The sequence below is a fragment of the Pempheris klunzingeri genome, chromosome 18 (assembly GCF_042242105.1).
Source record: "Pempheris klunzingeri isolate RE-2024b chromosome 18, fPemKlu1.hap1, whole genome shotgun sequence".
NCBI classification, from domain to species: domain Eukaryota; kingdom Metazoa; phylum Chordata; class Actinopteri; order Acropomatiformes; family Pempheridae; genus Pempheris; species Pempheris klunzingeri.
In genome coordinates this window covers 6,893,846-6,921,250 of record NC_092029.1, presented here as the reverse complement: position 1 = coordinate 6,921,250, position 27,405 = coordinate 6,893,846, and the positions used below count along the sequence as shown (strand labels likewise).

The 27,405-nt window shown below is 42.9% G+C and overlaps 1 protein-coding gene across 1 annotated transcript; it reads left to right on the top strand.

The window, feature by feature from the left end:
• The first annotated feature begins 1,088 nt into the window (after positions 1–1,088).
• Positions 1,089–27,405, top strand: pak5 (p21 protein (Cdc42/Rac)-activated kinase 5). The gene is made up of 10 exons (XM_070849871.1): positions 1,089–1,250; positions 13,095–13,934; positions 17,489–17,698; positions 18,084–18,225; positions 18,333–18,487; positions 19,827–19,960; positions 23,920–24,046; positions 24,603–24,728; positions 24,831–24,965; positions 25,488–27,405. The coding sequence occupies exons 1-10, from the start codon at positions 1,089–1,091 to the stop codon at positions 25,641–25,643; spliced, it is 2,187 nt and encodes a 728-aa protein (XP_070705972.1). The 3' UTR covers positions 25,644–27,405.

Sequence of the window (27,405 nt, the reverse complement as noted above, 5' to 3'; positions counted from 1 at the left end):
GGAGACGTTTGAAGGCAGCTGTAACAAAATCAGACGTATGGGATTAATATTTTAGACAGATATTTTAGCTTCCTGTCTGTTTTTAGATTGTAGGTGGGAAGTAACATCTTCAACAGTTTTCTGATTCCTAGTGAAGGCCGGGGAGGATGGCATTAAAGACTGTGGGATAAATTGGTGTTGTTTAGTGTTACTGCTGCAGGGCCTGCAGGAAGGGAACCATGTGGTGAGTGAGAGCTCGACATGCAGGGTGTGAACATTACTGCTTTGCATTAGAGCTAACAATTACGCATGTACTTTGGTTCAAAGCCAGTGGGGGTCAGATATCAAATTAGAGGTACAATCCACCCTTTGATAGAGAAATTTTCACCAGGAGTTGTCATGTAATGAAGATGCACGTTACATTTCTTCCCCTCAGTCTGCCTTGTCTTTCTTCTCTCCTGTTTCTCTCCGGATTTCTTGCAAAATGACTGCTGACAACCTCCAGAGTACATGCCTAAACTTCCTCCATTCAGCTGTGGGTTACATGTACTGTAGGTAGTGTAGGTGGAGAGTGTTCGGTGATATTTTAGGTAGCTGAACATCTCTGTGCTGTCAAACCCATTATAGCTGCACTGAAAATATCTCTTCCTTACATCACATTGGAAGAAGAAATAATGGAACAAAATGTGCCAGAATTGTACATTGCCAGTAGCTGCTACTTAAAAATATCTAGGTTTATTGGTTCATTTGTATTTGTTTGACACTGAATCCTCATATTTTGACTTTAGACGTTTAGTGTGGGTCAGACAGGATCAAGCTTGTCACTGTGTGAGTGACAGTGAGACAAAGAAATGGACTGGCACGGTGAGAGTAAAAGGCACGTGACAATCAGCATGACACGGGGGTGATAAATGGTACAGCACTACTGTAAATGTCAGTGGGTCAGTGATAGCAGCCGCCCACCTTCCCCCACCAGCTCTTTGGCAGGTGACCGAGGGGGAAACTCGATCATGGGGTCTCTCCAAGGGTAGCTGCTGCAGTTGCAGAAGGCCAGGCTCCCAGGCGATCTGTGTTGGATGCAGCCAGGCAGAGTGAGTGAGTGAGTTATCATGGCGGGGGGGCGAGGAGCGGCAGAGATCGGGGCCGGAGCGAGCAGGAGGGCCGGCGGCCTGCGAGAGGCGGGGAGGCTGAGGCAGCTGGTGGGAGCGGTGAAGACTGAGGAGGCGCTGGTGTTTAAACCCCAGGCACAGACGATTCATAAACAGTTACAGGTGGGGAGTTTGACTGTTTCTGTTTCTGGCGAGCCAAGACTGCATGCTGGTATGCTGGCTATGCAGATTTGTCTGTGCAACAGGTCTCAGCTCTCACTGCCAGCAGTTCTCAGCATTTAGTGAAAACACATTAGACCAAACAGTGATAGTGCAGGTAAGATAGTAGCTCTTCCATTCAGCATTTATTCTGTTGTGTGGTGCTGAGATCGGGTCTTTAAAGTGTCACATATTTGACTATTTTTAAAACCTGCTTCTGTTTTAGTTGCATTTTTAACACTGAACTGTGTCACATCATGAATTATAGCTGTGGAGAGTACAGGTTGTTTTCTCATGTTTCCAGAGAGGGGGCAGGTTTGTGCTCTAAGCGCCGCATGGCAGAGTTATTTTTGTAGCTTTGCTGGGTTTGCTGTATGGATACATATGGAAACGGAGCATAGAGAGATAGTGTTTCTGATTGAACAGGGTCACCCAGTCCTTGCTTCAGGGGCAGAAATGCAAACCTGTGTCTTTATTGAAAAGGGAAGTGGGCTATTATGGTTCTGACATGTGCACGCAGAGAGTTGCTAATTTGAGGAGGCATTTTATTGCAGTGGGTATTAATAATATTGGGCAAGCTCCAAGAGACTGAGAATGAATGAGGTCTAGACAAGTGCTTGGATGTGGAGCAGGTCCAGGGTCTCTAGCTTGTCCACTCATTACAAGTTGTTGCAACTTAAAAGCCCATGCAATGTTTTTTTTTTAATGGACATTTTCAAAGACTCTGAAAAAGATAGTTGTGATGATGAGGGTTTTCCAATGAGTGCCGATACACATGTGAAATAAAGTGTTTTCTTGCTGCCTTTATGCTCTACCCAATCATGCACAGTGACTGTGGCATTCATTCAACTTCTTAATAAACAGAAAAGAAAGTTGGACGCTGTGATCGATACACGTTTAATTTGAATTTGACTCAGTATGTATTACATTCCATCTTACATTGATCTAGGATTAAATTGGTCAGAGCAGAAATAGACTTGAAGGAAAATAACTCCTGATTGATGCGAGTCTGTGCAGGCGTGCACCCTCGCGCACGCACAAACAGACAGAGAGAGCATCTGTCTTTCTTGGCACTGAGCTGAAGTGGATGGCATTGATTTAGACCTCTCTCGTTCCTTCCTCCACTCAGCTCCTCCTCCTCTGCTTTCTTGCTTTGTCTTTTCTCGCTGCTGCCATTCACAGTCACACTCTGCAAATCACCTCTCGCGGAGGCTTCGGAGCCACAGTCAGCGGGGGAATTTTGGCTTTCAGCAACGTGCGCCGTACTTTGCCAGGGCAGCTCAAAATGTCCTGGCTAACAACCATCCTTCAGTGTCTGAATGTGGGTTTTTTTTTTGGAAGGACATTTAGGCTGTGAATTTTAAATAGGGTAGGATTGTTGCAGGAAAAAAAAATGATTTGAGATGACTGGCGTGTCACACTTCAAAAGCTGCAAGTTTGTAATGGATTGGAAAGAGAATCTGTAGGGTGACTTTTCAAAATCCTGATCTTCTTGAACATATCAATACTTTGTGCCCCTTGGAGTGAGTGTAAATGTGCCTCTTGTTGTCCCGTCATAACTTTTATATGGATGTTTGCATCCCATTGAAATTAGCACAGCATTTGAAGATCAGTGGCATCACTGTGGACAAGCTGGTGTGTGAGGTAATGTAATGACTGGACCTGCAGTATCCTCGTGTGGCCAGACCGTAAACTACAACTCACAGTCTGCTGTGCTTTTCAAATCACACACTTCCTCTGTCATTGTCGAACAATAGTGAGCGGAAATCACTTTTTGATCCATCTATCAGCATTTTAGGGGCAGATTAGAACAAGCATTGTTATTATTATGTCATAAGCCTCCTCTGTACTATTATTAGAACTATTTTCATCTGGCTTTACCAGAGAACTCAGAACAAAATCATTTTCATACATTCATAAATGTACAGGGGTAATATTGTTCTTACAAAATAAAATGCAATTTAATAAAAAGGGTAAACTAGTAACATGCTATAATGTGTACCTCATCTCTTCATCATTTTAGCTCCCAGTACAAAGCATGATTCAATAGTAAACTCATTCACATCCATAATATAATGTCCCTTCAATCTATCTTTTAAATAATGACTTTCAAATGTAAGATGCAGGAGGAATGTGTGTATGTGTGGATGTGATAAGAGGAGAAAAGACAACAGGAGAGCAGTCTAATGAGTGGAGAAAGGAGTAGAAACAGAGCGTTGAATGGTAGGGGTGGCAATGTGATGCAGGGGCCTTTAACTGGTTGACGGGGCTCAGATTAATGAGCACTGCTGTGTAATTAATCTATAGCAGGCAGCTGTCTGTTTATCTGTCTCCGAGTTGACAAGAAGATAACCGAGGGACGTCTAATTGATCCCCACTTCTTCTTCTTGCTCTCTGTCTCCTCTCCTCTCCTCTCTCCTCCTTTAGATCAGAAAGTTTCCCTGACAGTGACAGACTGTCTTGGAAACTCCTCGAGAGGGAAAGCCATTTAGATCACATAACTGATCACACTGGCAACAACACAGTGCTGCAGTTTATTTATTCTACTTATTATCTTATTTCTATTACAATTTCTAGACTTTTCCTCTGGCTATATTTCTGGATCAGTCTAAATCTGCCATGCTTAGAGGGATAGAAAAAATAGGAGGGTGTCCAGGCTTTACTGCGCTAATATGCTTAAGGCCAGGGATTTGGTCCGACTGTATGTTTGTATTTCATTATGCTTCCACTGCTAATCCATTTTGCTGGAAATCATCCCTCACTCCATGCGTTGCACCCTGTGTGACTCATGGATCCCGGAGCTTGCAGTTGAGGTTGAGGCCCAGCTGAGGTCAAAGGTGACTGGGTCACACTAGTCTGACCTGCCGGTTTGAGAGCAGCGGGGGTTCGGAGACGTCATGTCGGAGGAAGAAAACAAAGTACGTACCAGCTCGTGGATGGGGCTCCACAGTCTGCCTTCAGCAGCATGATGCACATAAACACACACTTACGCTGCATTAGACAAACTGGTACATGTGCACACACATTAATCCTAATGAACACCACCAGAGCTTCAGGCCTCCTCTAGTTCTGTGTGGACAAAGGTGTACACAAGCACATGTGTGACAAGAGAAAAGGGGAATCCCTACTCTGGACTAGTATGCTACTGTGCTATAAATTATGGGATGTAAGCAGTTATTTGAATAATTATCAACCTTTTTCACAGCATGACACAATTGATTTAACTACAATCAAATATCCCCATATCAGGTGTAAAATGCACAATAGCTATACATTATTTTGTATTAGTTAAACTGTGAAAGAGGAATTCTGGTAAGTTTGAAAGTCTGTGAATGATAAAACCCAAATTGTACTGACCTTGCCGTTAAACCTCTTAAGGTAATGTTTAATTTTAAGGTTGAGTAAAACTAATAAAGACGTATTTGAAAAGAAGATTTTTTTAAGCCCTCCAGGGATGAACATCACTTAAAATGATTGATGTGATGCAGCCCTGACATGTCACCTGCTGTAGGGAGGCCTGCTATTGGTGGGCATTTTGGGTAAACATAGTTCTTATTTTATTTATTAACACTTAAGAGTCAGTGCAGACAGACTTTGCTAAAAATATCTTTTTGCTTCTTTACACAAATCTTCTCAGTGACTTTTTTGACTCAGACGTTGAGGATTTTAGCTTTCTTAGGACCATTTCTTAAATATTTTATACATACCAGCCCTGTTGAGGGTCACTACATAATTTAATAGCGCTCTTGATCTCCCTTTATATTCATTGTTTTGAATGTTTTGTTTGAAGCAAAGGCCTCTATATTCCCAGTTCTCTTTGCTTTTCTATTATGCATACAGACATGCCCGTACAGGTACAAACACAAACATTTGCTGTATGACATACTGTAATCGGCTTGAGCAGAAATATTTTAAAGTTAACTTTCATTATCGCGTATCTTCCGATGGCATCCACCTATTCAGTGACACCCTCAGAGTACAGCCTCTACTCAGCATGTAGAGATGATGGTTATTAGCTACTGTAACTAACAGGCAGCAGGATAGCCTGAGGAAACAGGTCAGCTCACAGCCTATTAATCATGGAAATGCTCCAAAATCCGCTCCTTGAATAATCCTGTTCATGTTTGCTGAGACCTCATCTGTAGTTCCGCTAATAACATGTCAAGAAATCAGCGAAACTGTTCCGTGAAATCCTCCGCTCAGTAATACAGGTGGGTCAACCTGTCAGCCTGCGTACTGATCTGAGGTCATATTCGACTGGGTTTTAGGGTCAGGATTAGTCATTCTAATTAATAACTAAGATCCAAGATATGTGCCTCGGGGAATCTTATTACCAGAAGCCTCACTGTACTTTGTCCCTTAATCAGTGAAATTAACATTCACATCATTTTAATTCACCGTTATTTAATTGACAGTGAATGTGCTGGTTCAGATATGAACTACTAAGTCAGACCAGCAGAGAGCAGCAAAGCCAATACTTTGTGCTTCTCCCACTTTACTTCACACTAAACATTTCTGCCATGAGGAAAAAAAACTTTTTGACTCACTCTGACATTGCTTGGCACTAAAACATTATGTTATTACTTTAGGTGCAGTGACATTTATGCTTGGTAAACTGGCATAACTACAACAGATTATTTTGAGAATACTTTACATTTTTAATGTTTTTCTCACTGGCAACAAATCCCACATTAAAACCAAACAATACTAACAATTATTATCTGTGTAGCTAAGGTCTGATACAGATTATTCCTCCTCTGTTCTCCAAAATCTATTCAAAACACATCCCATCCTAGAGCACCAAATGCGTAGATTATTAATTGATTAAATGGCAGTCCTTTGTTTATTACAAACAAAACACTGTATAGCCACATTTTGGAAATCACTTATCAAACCAAGCCTACAGTACAAATCTGCCATAAGGGTCTATCTTAAAGTCTTGCTCTGAAAAACTTTAATTGATCATTAAGGGAAAATACGGCAACATTTAAAAGATATAAGGATCTAATATAGAGTTTCTATTGGGGGAGAAATCTGCTGAAGCTTGTTTGCCCTGAATATTCACTGATACTTCAATTTATGTACATTATTTTTATTGATTTGCTAATATTTGTACGTCTTTCACTTTCTCTTTATGCTCTGTTAGAAGAGTTCTGTTTATGTGTATGTGTATGATAAGATGGCACCTTCACGTGAATATACACCTCACTTGTTTATTTGTCTGATTATTTGTTTGTTGAAGTACAATAAAGAAAACAACAAAATATATTATTTTGAATATATGATGGTGACTACAGTGGTGTTAGTGTACATTTAGTCTAAAATACTTTATTAAATAAACTGTGGTAGTGCACAGTGGAGTATAAATAACAGTTTAGCCAAACTGCTTTGTTGCTTTTACCCCTTCTATCCAGCAGAGAGAGCCAGAGGATAAAGACCCTGTAATCCTGCCTGCCTGGTGGTGTGAGATTATCTATTTAAATCCATGTTATGTTTGCTCTGGATTCACACACTGTTGTTTAAGATACGAGCCCTTGTCTCGTACAGTATCGCCTACATCGAAGAGGAGGCTGATACACAACAGCAGTTTTTTATCACCCTGTGAACAATCGATGCTTCGTTTTTTACAAGCAGTATCTTCACTCTTTGTTTTTTTTTGGTAGTTGCTTTACTGGACCATTCATTAATCGGTACTGTAGGTCATGTTTGGTCCTTGAAGAGACACTCAAAAGAGAGTCGTGAGTAGCCTCTTTGTCTGCTGTCTCAAGGGCTCTCTGATGTTATCTTCCTCAGACGGCCGAGAATAAGCTTCTGTTCACAAATTGGTCACTGATGCAGAAGGATACTGCACTTCAGGAGCAGCAGTGGCGGCCGTAGTAGTACAACCGCGTGTGCATGTGTGTGAGTGTGTGTGTATAAATACCCACGCTTGTTTGTTCTCTGCAGTGTGAGTCGTGACAGAGAGATTCACAGAGTAGAGATGGTGCCTGCGATTATTACAAAAAGAGGGAGAGAGGGGGAGAATAGAGCAATTTGGATGGAGGAGAAAGATTCCTGTTGCACTGAGACATGTTCAGAAGTAGATTACTGCACGGCAGCAAGCATGTCTCCATCCAAAAACATCATTTCTATGTGGTTCTGGCAGGACTGAGAGTTGAGAGTGGGCGTGTTGAGTAGGCGATGTTCTGTTGTGTGTGTGTGTGTGTGTGTGTGTGTGTGTGTGTGTGTGGCAGAAAGAGAGAGTGGGGGTGTGGTAGGTGATGAGCATTCATGTGTGACTAAAGACTCACAAATGGGAGGAGTTATACATCTGCCTCTGCTGTTGTACATGTGTGTATCTTTTTATATCCATCAAGCTGTACTGTGTGTGTGTGTGTGTGTGTGTGTGTGTGTGTGTGTGTGTGTGTGTGTGTGTGTGTGTGTGTGTGTGTGTGTGTGTGTGTGTGTGTGTGTGTGTGTGTGTGTGTGTATGAGAGAGAGAGAGAGAGAGAGAGAGAGAGAGAGCACCATTTATTACTCATGTTGTGGGGACATAAATCTGTTTACACAGTCACATTGTGGGGACAGAGTGCAAGTCCTCATAACATGAATCAGAAAATGTTATGGTGAAGACTTGGCTTTAGGTTAATGTTTGGGTTAGTTTAAGGTAAGTAGTGGTTATGGATAGGAGAGGACAAGTCTCCAGGAAATTAACGTATGTCAATATAATGTCCTCCGAAGTGATGGGAAAAATTAGTGTGTGTGTGTGTATAGAAGGTTAGTTTTCATCCTATGTTTAGACCATGCCCGTGAAGGTTAGTAAATTTTGCGAAAGAAAGAATAGAGAATAAGAAAAACAGAGATTAAAGAATATAATATAATGAGATTACTGGGCCAAAAAGAGGCAACGCATTATAAACTAAATGTTACAATGCTGTTGGTTGGACATAAGGATTAGTTTGAAGACAAACCAGCGTGACTGGTATGTTATTATGTAGACTAAACTTGACTTGATCAGACTTGAAAGACTTTTAATTTAATGATAATAGAAAAAAATAATAATCAGTGATGAAAATATTTGTTACTTGACATGTGTCTGACCATTTCTGTAATTTTCCAAAACTGAAAGTCTGACATTCACACCTACTTCACACCGTAATTGGCCAGCTGTGCGGAGGTGAGGAAGAAGCCAGGGTAAGAGCTTTTTTCATTCTTAACACACCTACTTCTCTAATTTTTCATGTTTAAAACAGAGTACAGCACTACTAATGTCTTCCACGAGAAACAATAAGCCCCCCACTTTTCAGATGGTCAGATTTCACTCACAGGTTGCCCAAAACAAACTAATGCACTTGCGACACGGTCAGCCAACATGTCTTACTAACTAGATCTGAACGAGCATAACCAGACTAAACGTCATTAAACTCCCCCAACAGATAATGGATGGTTTCAGTTAAAACATGTAAATGTGAAATGTAAATCATGCCTCTGCTTTAAAATGTGCAGAGGATGTTTAATTTGTGGCAGATTTCCAACTAAAAAGAATCAAAATCAAATCAAGCAGCAGTGCAGTGGAGCCATGCAGCAGAGGAGCAGAGCCGCTCCTCCTCCTCCTCCTCCTCCTCCTCCTCCTCGGCTCCTCGGTTGTCCCGGGACCCTGCTGGCCAGCGAAGCGCAGCCTCCAAACCAGGGTTCTAGCTAGGAGTCACAGGAAGGGCAAGCTCATTAATTATCTCTCCTTCTCTTTCTCTCTCCATCCTCCCGTCACACCCTCCCTTCATTACCAGCAAGGTTAATCCCCCCTTATCTCCCAATGAGCCTCATTTTTCATGGCTCCCCGTCTACGACACTTCCTCCCTCCCTCCCTCCCTTCGTCATCCCTTCGTCACCCCTCTCCATCCTTTTCTATCCGCGATTCCTCCTTCTCTTCTGTCACAGCTGCTTTTCAGAGGTTCCTCTTCTGCTTTTTTTTTTGCTAGTTTAGCATTATTCCACTTAGTTTTTTGTCACTCCATCCACACATGTTCTTTATTTCCTCTACTCTTATCCTGTCCCATCTTCCCATTTTCTTCCTCTCCTCTCCTCTCCTCTGCTCTCCTCTCCTCTCCTCCCCTCTCCTCTCCTCTCCTCTCCTCTCCTCTCCTCTCCTCTCCTCTCCTCTCCTCTCCTCCCCTCCCCTCCCCTCCCTCCCTCCCTCCTGTGCTTACCTTGAACAGGCCGTAGTGAGTGGAGAGAGTAGATCTATTACAGCTTATCACTAGAGGACAGGCCAACGCCGCACGCGGGTGAAATATGGCTGCTGTCACAGCCGCCGCCGAACACGACCGGTGCACAGAGCTCGTGAAGCTGTAAGGACGGGGGTGAGGGGGGGGGGGGGGGGAAATGGGAGGGGGTACAGAAGCCAGTATCAGCCCCTTAATTCAAATTAATGGAAAGATTTTCAGACTTGATGCCGACCGTTTGACAGTGATTTGGCACACAATTAACCTTGTCTCCCTCTCCCCTCTGCACTCTCATCACCTCCTCGGTTTCATTTGCTGCCTTGTTTTCTCCGACTCTCTCCATCCCCTGTACCTGTCACGCTCCTTGACACAGTCTTATTGATTATGAACCAAATGGGGATGATGATGTTTTATTAGATAACTGACACTCCCTTCTGTTGTATGCCAATTGAATTAGTTCTGAATCACCAACATCCACGCAGCGTAACATGATGTGACTTAGCCTCATTTTAGGTTTCACACAAAGCGCACCATTCACAAATTCATAGCACAGTTTAGAGGAGTGTGTAAGAATAATTCTCATGACGATACCAGCAGCAGTAATTATTTGTAGCAGTTTTATTTGCATGGGTTAACAACATTAATTTGACATGAGCTTTATTTTTCAACGCCGTGAACTGGTGTGACCTTTTTTTTTATCAGCATATGACATGTGATTTTGAATGTCAGTCCAAGCCTGCTCTGTGTACTGCAACGTCTGTCCAAGGCATGATAGATTTCCGCTCACCGACCTGTTTAAAAGACCATTCGTCCTGCAGCCTCTGCCTCTCAGCTAGACTTTACTCACTGCTTTTATAGGCCATTTCACCTTGGGTTCCGGGTCACGGCACCAAACAGCCTATAGCTCTCAAACAGGGGAGAGCAGCTGGAGTGTTGAAGAAGGGGGAGAGGGGAAGTGTACCAAGTAACAAAACAGAGGGGCGAGATCATGTGTGACAGAACCAGCCTTAGTAATAGGCAAGGCTGCTGCAGAGGCTTTATTTTAGTCTGAAACAACTGCATTGAGCTCTCTGGGAAAAAAAGAAAACTAGTCAGAAGTCAGAAATAAAAAAGTTGTGTAAGAAACTGCAAGTTGAAATGAAGGTTAATTACCGTAGCAACCCCCCAGGTTTCTTCATGGAAGCCACGAGTCACAGTGACAATGCTAACATGCTGGTTTTGAGCAGGTAATAGTTTTTATCTGGTTCACCCTGTTAGCATTTTCTAGCACACAGTCGAGCACAGTACAGTCAAGGCTGGTGAGAATGTCATTAGGTTAGCAGTATTGGAAAAACTGATGATGGTACTACATAGGAAGGCAGGGAATCACCGACTCATCAAGTTGTAAGAATTGATCCTCTGGAGAACTTGAATATTAGAACTTGATATTTCCACAAATGTCAACTTCATGCTGGCGCTAGGAGAAAAGATTCATCCTCTGGGGATGAAGGTCTGATCCGACATCAATGTTAATCCATCCAATATTTGTTGAGATTTTACAGACTTGTCTTAAGGAAACATTTCCATCCTTTGGCAACTGAAGAGCCTGCAGTGAACACCTCTGTCAGAAATGTATTCAGAGCTTCTCGGATGGATTAAAAGACTGTCCTAAATAATTACTGATAGTAGTACTTGTAGTAACTGTTAGCCTGGTTGAGCCACAGTCTCACAGATAAATGAGATGAGAGGAAGGGAGCGTGTTTGCAGTGACAGTCTGCAGGTAGCTAAGTGAGGGAGTCTACATGCATCCCTGTGACAGCACAATGTTTGAGAGTTGATGATTATCCCAGCTTTTCTGTGCCTCAGCACATGTGACATGGACAAACTACAGCAGAGACAAGTATGACAGTTATGTGACAGACAGCGAGGCGTGAGCGCTGTCAAAGGCTATCAAAGAACCTGCTGATGTGGCATTGTCAGGTCTAAGAATAAGGATCAGTAAACACCTAGAGAGGTAGAAACCACATGCAGCTAATACAGTGGGCTTACAGTTGTAGGCCTTATCAAAGTTAACATTAGAGTTTTATCCCTGAAGTAAAAATATAGAAATGAATCATATCAATTGTGGTCAGTTTAAGTCAGGTTTGATTCATTTTAGTGACATAACTTCAGTCCACAATTTCTACAGCTTTAACAAAGCCATTCATTTTATGATATTCTAGCTTCTTTACAATTTTGGGGGGCTCGTGAAAGCCACATGAGTTAGCACTGACAGGTGGGTAGGTAATTTTTGTGGATAGGGAGCCCAAAGCTGACTGAGACCATTAAAACATCAAGGTGCAAATACACTAAATGCCTAAAGTATGATTGGCACTTTCATGAAGTGAACCAAGCATGTTAATCCAGGTAAAAGCAAGGAGAGGGATGGAAAATAGGGATGTTAAAGCCCCCCATGGATTTGTGAAACAGCTGAGATTGTGGATTGTGTGCAAAATATTACAAATGACAAGATGCTGTCGGGATGGAATTGATACTTGAGGCTGTAATGCAAGGAAAACAGCTAGAAACGTAGTCAGATACACAAAAATCAAATTTGGAGCTTTGTTTGATGATCACAAAAAACTCTCAGATTATGTAAGAGTTTAAAATTAGAATAATAATCCCTACAGCTCGGCCCCCTCTCAGCACTCAGCAGTCACGCAGCATGTTTCCATTGTTCTAATGCAGCGTTTCCCGTTATGTCCAAGTGGCGGAGAGACAGGTAGATAAAAGCTGCATGTCTGGCTTTTGCCATCACTTTGCTGATTTTCGCTGTATGGAGGTGGTGGTGATCCTCACTGTCCACCCCACAAAAGCAGCATACGTGCACACACATCACGCACACACACAGAGTGGAGTTCAGTGAGTACAGCCGTAGCACCAGTTCCCCATGACTCACGACACATCCGTGTAAAGGGCTTAACACAAGGTAGGAGGGGATAAGCAGCACCCCCGATGTTTAAGCTGCCTTCGCTTTGAAGCAGATGTGTGTTCAGTTTCTCTCTCTCTCTCTCTCTCTCGCTCTCTGTCTTCGTTTGTGTGCGTGAGCGCATGCTGGTGTGCTCATGCACCACACGAGCGCTAAACCAAACGTCACGACTATTAATGTATCCTGATCAGCCCACTGCAAATGAAGCTAATCTGTTGCGAGGGAAATGGGGCAGGAATTAGCTCCTTCAATCCACTACTGGTTTCCTTTTAGCATCTGAGGTATCCCGCCATCAGTCTCCATGCATTTTTTTAGCTGCATCCCAACTCACAACGAGTAGTGGTTGTGTAGACTGATGCCTGCTGTTCTTTTAGATGACGAATACCGGCATTCATTTACTGCAAGTGATGATTAATTTCATACTTGTCACAAAGCCCTGATACACATGAATTGAAATTCCATCCTGAAAAATGCCGTGTTTTTAGCTAACTGAAGTTGATTCAACAGGAATTTCAATTCATCTCATTCCGTTTTCAGTCAAGAATGATTAAACTGAAACTGAATGCTCAGCAACCCCGAGTATCAGGGCTATCTCCATCAAGCTCTCAGGCAGCAGACTCTCTTGTATGTTAAGTGTAAATGTGTCTGTTCTTCTCGTAGACCATTGTTCGAGGGAACCGGCCGCCCAAAGATGCTTCCATCAACGGCCTACTGGAGGAGTTTGACAACATCTCAGTAACACGCTCCAACTCCCTGCGAAAAGAGAGCCCACCAGGTCCCCACCAGGCTGGAAGCAGCTCCAAACCCTCCAGCAGTGGTCATCCCAACGCCCCAGAGGAGAATGGATTCAACCATTACTACTCCCGCTACTCCTGTGACCTAGACACCTCCAGCAGGGACTTCTCTCTTGATCCCAGCAGGCCAGGCTTCTCCATAGATGGGGACTGGGCAGTTGGGAGGCACTATCGATTCACCAAGCAGAATGGCCACTCACACCCCATACGTAGCCCCTTCTACCCTGATGCAATGCCCCAAAAATCAGACTATGGCAAGCTTCCTCCGGATTACCACACCTACCTGGAGAGCAAAGGGCGCTCAGCAGATGAGGTGGCCTCCACGGTGGGGAGTGGGGTGGGCTCCAGCGGCTACTATCGGGCATCTGTGGGCGGCTCGTCCAGTCAGGACTACCGGGACACTTCCGTAGGCACGCCATCTCGTGCCTCACTACACAGCGAGCAGATCAACTACCCAGACAGCGAGTGGAGCTACGGCGGCCTGCGGGACGAATATGAAAAGCGACCCAAGAGCTCCTATGTGACGCAGACCAGCCCCACGCCAGCTATAAGGCAGCGTTCTCGGTCAGGCTCTGGGCTGCAGGAGCCAAATGTCCCCTATGCAGCCAGCGGGGCTTTCAAGAACCCTCCACAGGCCCACCCATACAGCTCCTACACCTACCCTCGCCTCTCGGAGAGTCTCGCTACCTCACAGACCATAGCCAAGGTTAGTACACCACACCGCAAAACTATGCATTCTAGTAATTTCTGAAAATAAATCTATTCATTTATAAAAGAATTGTGACAGGGACTTGTGTGCATACATACAATATACTGTTAAGAGCGTTTTCTCTGAAAAGATTATTGTATGAGCCTGGCTGTCTTGGAAACATGTTTTCATACAGTACTACACGCATACGCACACACACACACACACACCTGACAAGCCTGTAGAAACATTTCAGAGAAAATGACACAGATTTAACCCCACATTTGGTCCCACCTCCAATCCACCTGCAGTCCTTTTCCTCTTCCTCTCTATCATTCTCTCCCTATGTTTCCCATTCTCTATACATTTTTCTTGCTTTCCTGCCAGATAAACAGTGTCAGCTGTTAATCTACTTCCCCTAAAGGAGACAGGCGTTGCCACATACAGAATTACCCCTCTTCAATAGCCACTGTCTCTGCACACAGATCAGTTAATGCTCATGCTCACCATCGACCAGAAAGAGTCAGAGAGACTAGAGAAAAAGAGAACCAAAGGAATGTGGACAATGAAGAAAGAAGTAAGAGGCAATTATGTGATGGGAAGAGAGTGAACAATGAAATGAAAATATCAGAATAAGATCAAATCAAACTAGTATGGTTACACCAGAGCAGAAGTAGCAACAACTGTGTAACAATCTGCAACATTTTTATATTCATTGAAAAAAAGAAATAAAAGAGTAAAAAGGGTTTGAGACATAAGAAAAAATTTAGAAAAACATACAGTAGATACAAAATTCAACTGTGTGTGGAACATGTGCACTGTAAGCTTGTTGGAGAGCGTGATGTAGCCTGTGATGTGCTCCAGTGGAGCAGTGGGAGAGACTGAGAAACTCAGGAGATTCTTCTACACCGTGACTCCACAGAGCAAACAGACTCTCCATGCATAGGTGGCTGTGTAATGTAACCATACGATTCATACCAATATTATTATACAGAACTGCATTTGACACAGCAGAAGATATTAGAGTAGGTTATACAGTAGTAGGGGGCAAAAGATGCTGCTAGTCAATGCAACAGCAGGGGTAAATAACAGAAACAGTGGTCATTTTTATAATGTTTCTTTATATATTCTTTATGTCATTCTCCAAAGCTTTCAGTGCCCCATTAGGCCCATTATACAGGTGTGTATACTGCGATCACAGCTCTCCACCATCCCTCATTCACACGCAGTGAGTCCAGTAGCTGAGAGGAAAACTGAGTTTGCTGATGTAGATCCCAGGGTGCCTTGATGAAAAACCATTTAACCTGCATGCTTCAGTAAATCGCTCACTCATAGAAAAAAACTGCCACAGCAAATGCAAGAGTAGCAGGATTGGAAGTGATGCGGGAGAAGGTCGTTTTTCTTACATATTGTTTATTATTACCAATTTGTGAGTTGTTGTGCTTGAGCTGGCACATTTGCTTTCCTGAAAAGTGTGTGTAAGGAATGCAAAGATTTCAGACTTCCCAGATGCAGTCTCTTCCAGAGCTTGTATATTGGTCCTATTGATGAGACTATATGTGGTGTATTGTTAGTATTTGATTTGATATTCTATGTATTGTTTAGTCAAAGTTTAGTTTAAATCAAATTATTAAATCAAATTAGAAATAGGCCAGAGTAAAGAGCTGGCCGAGGAATCCTGATTTGCAGTGTTTGGAGATTTTGCAGCAGTGGTAAGAAAAAAAAAAAAACAAAAGACAGGGAGTCATCTGGCAGCTTAAGAATCACTATTCTTCTCGGCTCATGGACCTTGTAACAAACCCACCCCTCTCTCTCCCCTCTCATTCTCCACCTTTTCTTCTCTTTCCCTCATTCAGCCCACTCACACCACTGAAGTAAATCCCTCTTTCTCCCTGCTGTTGTTGGGAGCCGTTGGGGATGTAACAGTAGACAGCACGGAGACTTGGCCACACACAGACACACAAAGACACAAACACACACGCTCCCTCTCTCTCTTCTCTCCTCTCCTCTCTCGTTCTCCCTCCCTCCCTCTCTCTCTCTCTCTCTCTGTGTTTTGTGGGGAGTGCGAGCTCAGTGCAGCAGCTCTCGGTGACAAATTGATGTTGCGGCACTTTCCCTTTCTGCAGCCTTAGCATAAAACTGGCCGAACGATGTTCCACCGCGGAATTCAATTTCACAGTTGAGTTAGGTTGTTGATTACCCTGCCAAACTCAGATTAATGCGCGTTTAACCAACATGGATCAGGAGACCCTTGGCTGACAGCCAGCCAGCGGTGCTGGCCAGCGATAGGGGGGTGCGAGACTCGGCCGTCCCAGCAGCAAACCCCCCCCAACACACACACACCTGCCTGAGAGTGATTGATTAAAAGAGTTCACACCATGTAATTATACACCATCCCAACACATCAGGGCTCCTCCTCCTGCCCTATCTGTGCACGTGTGTGTGCATATGTGTGTGTCTCTTTGTGTAGGTGTGAAGAAAAAGAGAGATGGCACAGAGAGAGAAACAAATAAAAGGAAAGAGAAAGAGAGGGAGTTTTCTATTATCCTCTCAGTCAGAAAATTTATGAGACAAAAAAATCATGCTGGTTTTTGGGAGGTGTGACAAACGTAATTTGATTTAATTTTCACAGGGCGGAGGCAGCTTGATCCACTACTGCCTGTGTAGTTCTTTCTGCATATTTTGTATTGTGCAGCCTGAGCTGTCGATATTCTCTTTCTTGATACATTTAAACAAAAGAACATTCTTTCTTTATATGAATGCTGTATCCTTTTCATTCCTCTGCTTGTGTTAATGTGACTGACAGAATTCATTTCACCCCCTCAAACAATCTCGGCAAATTTCTGTCTTACATCACTTTTCTCTGAGCATTATACTGTACATGAGACGTTGAATACCAACAGTGTTTCCCATCCATTGGACAGGTTCCACATTTGTAAAGTGACAGCTCATAGATGGGGACTGTAAAGTATTGAGATGCTGAAATCATCATTGGTGCAGTCGTCTGTGGTTTGAGATTTTTGTGTGTACTCTGGGCTGATTATGAGTCAGACCAGTAAAGCTGAGTCATACAACTGAGTTTTTGTTGTCTGAGTTAAGCTCCACATTCTCTCTGTGTGTTTAGTGTGTCTCTGTGTGTCTGTCTGTGTGTGTGTGTGTGTGCCAGTATTCATGCTCCCACACCACTTTAAAGGAGGCTCAGGTGTTTCCAGGATCTTAAAGAAGAGGTGTGTCCCAGATACAGATGCTCCCTGGGCTCCTGCTTGATGAATGGAGTAGTTGAGGATCATTGCGGGGTGGTAATGATAAAGTATGGTCCCTGTGCTGTGCACTAAATGTCCTCTGTTAGGTCTGTCAGGGGCTAATGTATCTGCAGACATACCTGGAAGTAGAGCTGGCATTTCTCTGGGGACAGAGTGTGTGGTCATGCGTTCACATTGATCCATACGACACAACATCTTTCAGTAACTTAAAGAACTGTGTATACAAGTCACAGAGCCTGTGTTACTGGTTGTTTCTTTTCATTTTGATCCACCAATCAAATAAGCTTGTCCTTGTGCTCTCCTCTCCAGGGTGACTATGAGCGTCCGTTACGTGATGGCAGTCCCCAGGTTATGGGTGGTGAAACCTACCCCCGAGGGCCTCTTAAGCAACCTCAGAGCCACACCAAGCCGCCCGGCTACCCCCCAGCGCACCTGCCCTACCCTCCCGTCTTTCACCATTACAAACCTTCACCGTACCATCACCCCCCCTCCCAGCCCAGCCCACCGTACACCCCTCAGGTACAGTATGCTTTCTGTGTTCACTCATGCAACTGATGACTTTACATTTGAGAGATGCTCCAGTCAAGCTTTCTTTCTTGGGTCGATTCAGGTCAAGTTTTAGTCAATTTAATGTCATTTGAATGGGATAGCTCCATATTAAAAGAAAGATTCTGCCTTTGAGTTATTCAGACAAGCATTAATATACAGTACAATATTAGGTAGTCCTTAATGGTTTGAAACCCCCCTTGATTTGGAGATGCATAGATTCAATCAACAACTGTGCTTTAGATTAGGATAGACATAATAAACTGTATGTTGCTTTGGAAGTCACTGTAGTTTAGTTAAATGCAGCCTGTGTCTGTTTTTCTGCAACTGTAAATGTCCGTGTGTGTTTAAAACACAGGGGGCCTATTCACAACCTTCATCACCCTACATACCCCCGGGGGCGTACCCGCCTCCTTCCTGGGGGTCCAGCTCCGACACTCAGCCCTCCAGAGTCTCTCACGAGCAGTTCAGAGCTGCACTTCAACTGGTGGTCAACCCAGGTGAGGAATGAACAATAAAAACACCTTACATGAAAGGGTTTTTTTTGTCTCGGTTTTTTTTTTTTTGTAGTTGCGTCAAAATTGAGCCATGTTTTGTTTGAGTACAGGCGACCCTCGGGAATACCTGGACAGCTTTATCAAAATCGGCGAGGGCTCCACGGGTATCGTGTGCATCGCCAGCGAGAAACACAGCGGCAAGCAGGTGGCTGTGAAGAAGATGGACCTCAGGAAACAGCAGAGAAGAGAGCTGCTCTTTAATGAGGTGTGAAAGACTGACAGAGATGGGGTTGGACTGCAGTACACTTACCTCAAGCATGCTCACACCTGAAGCAGTACATTTTAACACTGCGCTTCAGTGTGACTAACATCCCTGGGTGTCGGTAGTTTAGACAACAACACATTTACTGTAGTTCTGGTTTTGTATGTTTTGCGTGTGAGAATTCATATTGTATTAATTAACTTTAAGGAGAGATGCTGGATGTTGTATTTCCACTGTAGGTCAGTTTGACTCACACAACAAAAGAGCTCGACGCCCACTCCCTACATGTGAGATAAGAGCTCACATTTGTCACTGATTGTTGACAACCCAAGCAAGCCGCAGCAGAGATGAAACTAGTTTAAATATCATCATTAAATGTGGCTCATTTTGTGCCAAATACATAAAAACAAATCTCACAAAACCACAGAAAAAACAAATTCTGCCTCTATTTCTCTGACACATATCCATGACAATCAAACTACTGGCACATTTTTACATCAGTAATTGCATTTAGATACTAAAATGTAATATTATTCACACTGTCAACCCTATGTAAGAATTGCATTCATAGCTGTGACAGTATGAAAAATTAGCTCTGTATCATTTGCACTTGCACTGAAATAAATCATATTTGCAGACAAACTTCATGACTGCTTGTTTAGCAGAAAGACGGGAATTGAGTGAAGAGCGATCCTTGGATCCTTCATTGAACTATATTGTACTGATTCTATTGTGTGTGTGTGTGTGTGTGTGTGTGTGTGTGTGTGTGTGTGTGTGTGTGTGTGTGTGTGTGTGTGTGTGTGTGTGTGTGTGTGTGTGTGTGTGTGTGTGTGTGTGTGTGTAGAGAGAGAGAGCACACATGTATGTTGGCACGTGTGTACAGTGAACACAGATGTGAAGCAGTGGGTGTTCAGTTGGGAACTAATTTGCTTTGAGTAATCCCATTAATGTAATGCTTTTATAGTTAAGCCTCCAGAACATGTTCACATTAGACAAAAGAAAGTTAAATTAATAAATAATTGAAATTGCATGAATACATTTAATAAATTATTTTAATAGTACATTCATTTATTTTAACATATTTAACATGTATCCATACATTTGATTTTGTGTATTGATACAAATACAGCATTTAATTTAAAAATTGGTTAATAATAATTGTGTTACATGAAGACGTGTGTGTGTATATTGGTCATATCAGAGTATATAATTTGTAGTCCAGTGTTTGTGACAGCTCTGCATCCTGTGATATTCCAATAAAAACACTTTATATCAATAAATGAATGAACAAGTATAAAATCAAAGGCATTTCCTTCTCTCTGTGTCTGTCTCTGTGTTTTAGGTGGTGATCATGAGGGACTACCATCACGAGAACGTGGTTGACATGTACAACAGCTACCTGGTGGGAGACGAGCTGTGGGTTGTCATGGAGTTTCTCGAGGGCGGGGCACTAACTGACATCGTCACGCACACCAGGTAACCTCCCTTGAATATAGAAACACAAGATCTACCAAAGTCCACCAAAATCAGAAGTGTAAAATACTAAAAAAAGCCCTGAAGCGGATGTGGAAATAGTCAACAAGATATAAAGGAAGGTAAAGAGGCAGGACTAGACTTGCAAGTAGCTGTACCACGGTCCTTAAAACAATCAAATTCAATTTCAAAAAATGATAAAGATTTTGTTTCTTTAATCTCTTCAAGTCAGAAGAAACTACTCTCATGGTGCAGATTGTCACATACAGTTTGGGGGTAAAAGTTCAGAAATATAATTCAGAGACAAGACCATCCCTCCTTTAAATGCAATTAGTTAGAGCCTTAAATCGCTTCTTATCTGCTTAGTTGCCGAGATGTAGATGGGAAGATCGATGCCACTGTCATATCTGTCCATTAACTATGAAGGAGACGGTTAGTTTACAATTATGACTGAAACTGGGGGAAAGAGCTAGCCCAGCTCCGCCTGCCAGCACCTCTAAAGCTCAAATCTGAAGTGTTAAAATTACCAGTTATGTTGTTTTTGTCATGAGGTTGCCAGGAAACCAGCATGAACAACAAATTAAACAAAAGTGATGTAACATGTTAATTATTGAGCTTTAGAGGTGACAGTAGGTAGCTGTTTTCTAGTCCTTTTGCTAAGCTAAAACAGGAGCGTGGTATCTTGGAATCTTCTCATCTAACTTTTTGCAAGAAAGCAAATAAGCATGTTTCCTCAATATGACAAACTATTCCTTTAAAACCCTAACAGATGTGTTATGGACAGGCTGTATGTGGGAAGGTGCTAAGAGCTAAAACATATTGAAATAATTTTGGAAATGAATAGAAAGAAATGATATAGCGTATTTCTGATGTGAAGAAACGTGACCACAGTTAGTGTCAGATGTGTTGAATGAGCTGACATTAAGTTTGTATATAAATGCTGAGACAGACAACCACAGAAAGCAACCATGACTGCAAACATGTGATGTTCTGGTGGCGGTGGTGGTGACATCAAGTGGGTTTAACTGGTAACTAGCAAGCTAGGATGTGTCGTTAAAAACCATGAGATGATTTCATTTGCTCTGCACATCAGAAACTTCACAAAGACGGATGATTTCACAAGACAACCAGGAGAAATGAGCAGATGGGCTGTAATCCAGCCCTGCGTTTGATAGTTTCAGGATTATTGTGCTCCAACTTTTCCTAATTGCCTCTCTGTTGTTGAGTCGTGCTTCTAAGCTGCCGCCTCATTGTTTTAGGCTTACTTTGTGCTTGGTGTTTAATTACAGCCATTTGCGTGGAGTGTCAGCATTAGCGCTGTGCGGTGTCGGATACTAATAACACGCTTTGGTGAGACTGAGCACCGCTGCTACCATGAAGTACTTTGAACAGTCTCCCACACAGATGTTTGCCTGTTTGTGTGTTCATTGTGTGTGTGTGTGAGAAAGAGATAGAGGTTCAATATGCACATGAGCGCTTTTAGAAGTACTAATGGAAATCCCAGTAGAGCGGATATTATTGGGCAGACATGTTCTCTGTTTTTCATCTCATTTTCACAAGTTTGTTGAATTTAAGTGGAAGTAAATGTGAGTGTTTCTGTGTATTTTTCAGTATTCTACGTGATACTCTTGCAACATGTTTGTGAAATGGAACTAACAGCTAGATGTCGTTAAAATCTCTTTATTAATATCAGGAATAAAGCTGTGTGCCTGTTTCTCGGTTATCTCAGCCATATTTGTCCAGGTGAAAGCTTTGTGCTATTTCTGTTAAGCCTTTTGTTGTGGAAATAACTGCTGCCTGCCTTGGTTGTGCAAGCCTCATCAGGTCGCTGGGTTGTTGGCAGCAAACACACACCGAGATACATGAACGTACACACACGTCCAGCACTCACAGGAGATTCAGCAGCGGCAGAAAGGGCGTCCTAAAGTATTTGAATCACGTTTGAATTTCAGTTATACTTTAGAGTTTGTTAATGAGCCGCACTTCACAGGGATTTTATCCAGTGTAAGTGCAAAAGCATATGTACTGGTGCTTGATGCATGCATTACGTGTGTGTGTGTGTGTGTGTGTGTGTGTGTGTGTGTGTGTGTGTGTGTGTGTGTAATTCTCCTCCCCTTGGCAACCTTTACTGGCTCATTAAAATTGTTTTTCACTTTGTGTTTGAAACAATTTTCTATTTCAGTGATCCTGTTTTCTGTTCAATTGTGTGTGTTCATTTCCGTGTGTTGTGTGTGTGAGTGTGTGTGCGTGAGGGGTGGGGGGGGGCGGCAAGAGGTGAATTGTTTTTGCGTACATGTCTCCATCCCATTCACTTTAAGTTAGCCAGTTGTTTTCCCATTAGCAGAGGGCTCATTTATCTCTTGTGATTGTAAACGCATACATGTGTGACAATAAAATCTGCTGCAATCTGCAGTGTGACGTGTGTGCATCTACCTGTGTGTGTGTGTGTGTGTGTGTGTGTGTGGTCTGGGGGTTATTTCTCATAATGCATGACTGTAAGTGATTACTCCGAGTTGGATCAAACAATAAGATGAAGAGACGTGTGTGTGTGTGTGCATGTGTGAGTGTTGAGAGAGTTAAAGAGAGCACGTATGCCCCTGTGTGTGTGTGTGTGTGTGTGTGTGTGTGTGTGTGTGTGTGTGTGTGTGTGTGTGTGTGTGTGTGTGTGTGTGTGTGTGCTCTATATGCATGAACACGTACACGTACCATGTTCCAATATATGTATGTTTCCTTCCTTTGTCCCTGCTTGTAAATGAGCGTGTCCTTATTTCTGCTCTGTACTGTATGTGATGGCAGCTCAGAGCACACAGAACTCACAGCACGGCCCGGCCAGCTGGGTCTAGATGTTAATGTTCAGTGGAGCTGTGAGTTTCTGTGTGAGCTCAGTCAGACGCACTGCATTGCCCAGTCTCTCCATATGGGACCCTCCTGCCTGCTCTGCACATCGCGGCTACAGCCACTGCAGGCTACAGGGGGATATTTGTGCTCCATCTTAGTTGTGTTGAACTGTAATCTCTCAGCACAGTCTGAAGCCGGACTTGTCTGTGCTTCAGCCTAAAGAACAGAGGTAATTTCTACCACCAAGAAATTGTGTTATTACTTGAGATATTAGAATATACTTTCTTTAGGTTTTGACTTTAAGGTGTTTAGATTTTTACAAATCAATTTATACAATTAATTTAACACATTCATATTTTTCTTCATGTGTTCTGTCCTGCCTTTCCCTTTTTCAAAATGCACCACAGAGAAAGAAAGTACAGAAACACATGGATTAAAGGGAGAAACTGTGTGAACTGTGTAAATGATTAAAAAGAAAAATAGAATAAAAATAAAAAAAGGTGACTACCAAACACTACATACTGTAAGTAACCATGAAGATAATACATAATATAATATGACACACACAACAAGTGAAAATAAATGATTAGAATAATATTTTATAATGTTTTCAATAAGGATGGCATGACATGGGCTATTCAAGTTACCATGAAGGGAAGGTTGCTTTTACATCACAAGAGAGAGAAACAATTAAATCTGGGGAATAGTGTAATAATGTAATGCAATAATAGTATAAACGTAAATAAATAGGCAGATAGATAAATTAAAAAAAACAATTATCTCGTAATAATTTTCATTCAGTCCCTAAATTGTTCTCACAAGTTCAGTTTGTAAGTTTTAGAACAACTGATTTATTTCATGTCCTCACAGTTATTTTTGGTATTTTTGTTCTTTCTGATGTATCACATTTAATTTTAGCTTAGTGACCAGACAAACATGTAAACAAGGACTGCAATTTTATTAACAGTTTTTTTTAGGTAATTGGTTTGTTCTGATCACATTTCAACATATCAAATAATGTTCTTCTACTCTCATAGTCATTGCTGACGTGTGTGTGTGTGTGTGTGTGTGTGTGTGTGTGTGTGTGTGTGTGTGTGTGTGTGTGTGTGTGTGTCTCCTCACAGGATGAATGAGGAGCAGATTGCGACAGTGTGTTTGTCGGTGCTGAGGGCTCTGTCCTACCTGCACACGCAGGGCGTCATCCACCGCGACATTAAGAGCGACTCCATTCTCCTGACCAGTGACGGCAGGGTAAGTCCACATGATGAATGTGTGTGTGTGTGTGTGTGTGTGTCCATGGTTGTGTGTTTCGATATATTATTCATTCACACTTCCTTCCTACCTTTGGGACGTTATTAAACCCCATACATCTTGGTTTAAACAGGGATCTTACTAATACCCAAGGTATTAATAGCCAATCCTACTACCCTTGTTCCTGTCACTGGTGATTTCAGTGCAGCACACACACACTCTCACACACTCACTGACCTTCTCCGTGGGTGCCAATCCTACCACTTGTCAACAGCCAGTGCCAGAAACTCATCATCAATTACCACTTGTGCCCTGGTAATTAAATCCTGCCTAATGCCTCCTAACGAGCTGATAAGACGTGATTAATTGAAGGATAATTAAGCACTAATACGGGAGATCAGTGTCCTCTATGAGAGCTCTTCATCACAACGGGTCAGCGCAGCTCTTGACATCAAACGCAGAGGTTCTGAACTAATAACGCAACCTCTGTTCACACGCCTACATCACAAATGAGAGAGGATCCTGAAGGCAGCACGGTGTTTGTGTGTGTTTGCAGATCAAGCTATCAGACTTCGGCTTTTGTGCCCAAGTTTCCAAAGAGGTGCCCAAGAGGAAGTCCCTCGTGGGCACCCCCTACTGGATGGCACCAGAGGTCATCTCCAGACTGCCTTACGGGACTGAGGTGAGGACGACACACGTGGATTCCTCCACGCCAAGAGACGTCCCAGTGTCTGTACAGTATATGTCTGTATATACAGTAATGAATGTTTTCGTGTGTGTCCAGGTGGATATCTGGTCTTTAGGCATCATGGTGATCGAGATGGTGGACGGAGAGCCCCCTTACTTCAACGAACCCCCTCTGCAGGCCATGAGGAGGATACGAGACAACCTGCCGCCGCGGCTAAAAGAGTCGCACAAGGTGAGAGAGAATTCAGAGCAGGTTTTTTTTAGACTGTAACCACAGAGGAAGGAAAGGCTAAACATGACATCCTCTAAAATAATAGAGGATGTTGTGTGGTAACAGTGCTGAAGTTAAATTTTTTTAAATCTTTGTCCATACTTGACATTCATGTTGACTTAAATCAGCAACAAAACACTGCATCAAAGCTGCTCTATTGATCCAGAATCTGGAAAGATTAAATTAGCTTCATGTATTCAACAGTCCACCTTTAGCAGGGCACTAGACAGAACCCAAATCTCACTGACTGTTTCTTAATGGATGTTACATGGGACTTTTCTTCTGTTTTGAGGTTTTTATGTACACAACCTTCCACCCTTTGACTCGCACCCAGTGTCATTAAAGCGTTGTAGCTCTGATTAGTACGCTGGCTGGAAGGGCGTCTTTAAACCAGATGAAGAGTTTACAGCCGTGCTCGCTGCATAGTCAGTAATCACATATCAAATAAAGGACCAGAATTGAATCATTTCTGTACCTTCTCAGGTGTCCTCGGTGCTGCGGTCCTTCCTGGACCTCATGCTGGTGAGGGAGCCCTCGCAGAGAGCCACGGCCCAGGAACTCCTCCAGCACCCCTTCCTCAAGCTGTCTGGACCTCCTTCCTGCATCGTCCCTCTCATGAGACACTATCGCCACCGCTGAGCCGCTGGCCCGAAATCCTGCCCTCCTCCACACTAAAAACACACACATACACACACTACCAGGGTGGCAGTGCCCTTACCCAGCCAAAACACCCCACCGCTTGGTGGTGCGCCACTAACACTCACACCTGTAACCGTGAAGTAGATTAGCTAGAGGAATATCTAAGAAATACATTTAATAAACACTTGACAGAGAAAAGAAGAAAAAAAAATCGTCTGCCATTTTACAACCCACGAACTGGAGCAGGGGAACTCACTAGACGTCCATTAGAAACGTGCGGGCCTCCACGCCCTGCTGCACTCTTCTCTCTTCCTAGACTCTGAGTCTTCAGCTCCATGTAGAGTCGTAGTAGCCATCAGCGAGAGCTTCAGAAGGGCACGTTGAGCTGCTGACGAGGCCGAGGGACCCCAGGGGCCCGGCGCTCTGCTCCAGACCCGAGCAGCAGAGGGCAGAACAACCAGCTGCGCGCAGAGAGGAGTCTTTGACTGGTAATGACTGTTGTGTCGTCGGTCCACCTGAAGGACAGACCGCTGCTCAGCTGGTCAAACAGAGACGAGCTCTCTTGTATCTCTCTTCTCACACACTAACAGTGAAAATGTATTTTAGAGAAACTTGTAAGTTTTTCTGTACAGTTTTGATAATTTGCAGTATTTTATCGTGTCGTAACCATTGTGATATGAGCAGTATTAAATAGAGTTTCTGCAGAGATCTTTCCTACTGTTTATAATCCAGTTTTTGCTTAAAGATATAAGAGATATCCCAAATAAACCCACCTAAACTTAACTGTTACTAAAAATACTAAATATATTTATTATCTTAACATTTGTAGACAGAACTTCCATTAAATGTTGGGAAAAAAGGTAATGTCAGAATTTTGTATGACGTTTTAAAGTATTTATTTATTTATTGGAACTGAAGGTTTATTTTTTGGTAGTGTGGCCTTTTTGTTTATTTGTTTTTGGGTTTCTTTGTTGGATTTTGATTTACATTTCTAAAAACGCATCGGCAGACAGTGAAATCGGTTCTTCTATCATCCAAGCAATACCCCAAACCTATTTATGAACCCATGAAGCCCTGTATTTATGATACTGTAATTACACCATGCATTTAAATGTAGCACAGATTGAGTGAAACAAGAGTTCTTCTACGCAGACCTGTTGTCTTTTATATTAGAAGTCTCATCCTGTTTCTCTAAACGCTAAGAGGCGCCCATCCAAGACGCCCGCCTGCTGCGCAGATTTTAGGATGCTGATAAAAGGTCTCGTTTTCTACTCACATCCTCACTGTCATCATCTCACTCCTTATCCCACCTCAGTCAGACACACACTCGCTATCACTGGAACTGCGCTGCCATTCTCATCTCTGGTCGGACCGGGAGAACAGTGTAATCCTCCTCCCCGCGTCGTTTTTACCCATCATTCACTGTGATATGTAAATATGACTGTGTGTACGTGAATGTGAGCGCGTGTTTGTTTGTGTGTGTGTCCGTGTATGTCAAAGAGCAAAAGAGGAAGAGCTTGTTTATCCCTGTACAACATCTGAACGTGTGCGTGTGTGTGTGTGTGTGTTTGCCTTTGCGTGTGTGTGTGTATGTGCTTGTGTGCGTGTGTTTGCGTGTGTGTGTGCGTGTTGCGGGCTTATCCTTGACTAGGTGTCAAGACTTGAATGAGTAACACTTATCTGTGGTGTTGGCTTGTACAGTGATATTGCATGTTTGTTATCAGTGAAGCTGGTTTCAATTAAAAAACGCCCATAAAAACAT

Coding starts and splice junctions, on each gene's coding strand:
- pak5 (XM_070849871.1), top strand. CDS start 1,089: ATGGCGGGGGGGCGAGGAGCGGCAGAGATCGGGGCCGGAGCGAGCAGG. Junction 1,251..13,094: donor CGATTCATAAACAGTTACAG/GTGGGGAGTTTG, acceptor TTCTTCTCGTAG/ACCATTGTTCGAGGGAACCG. Junction 24,966..25,487: donor GGCTAAAAGAGTCGCACAAG/GTGAGAGAGAAT, acceptor GTACCTTCTCAG/GTGTCCTCGGTGCTGCGGTC.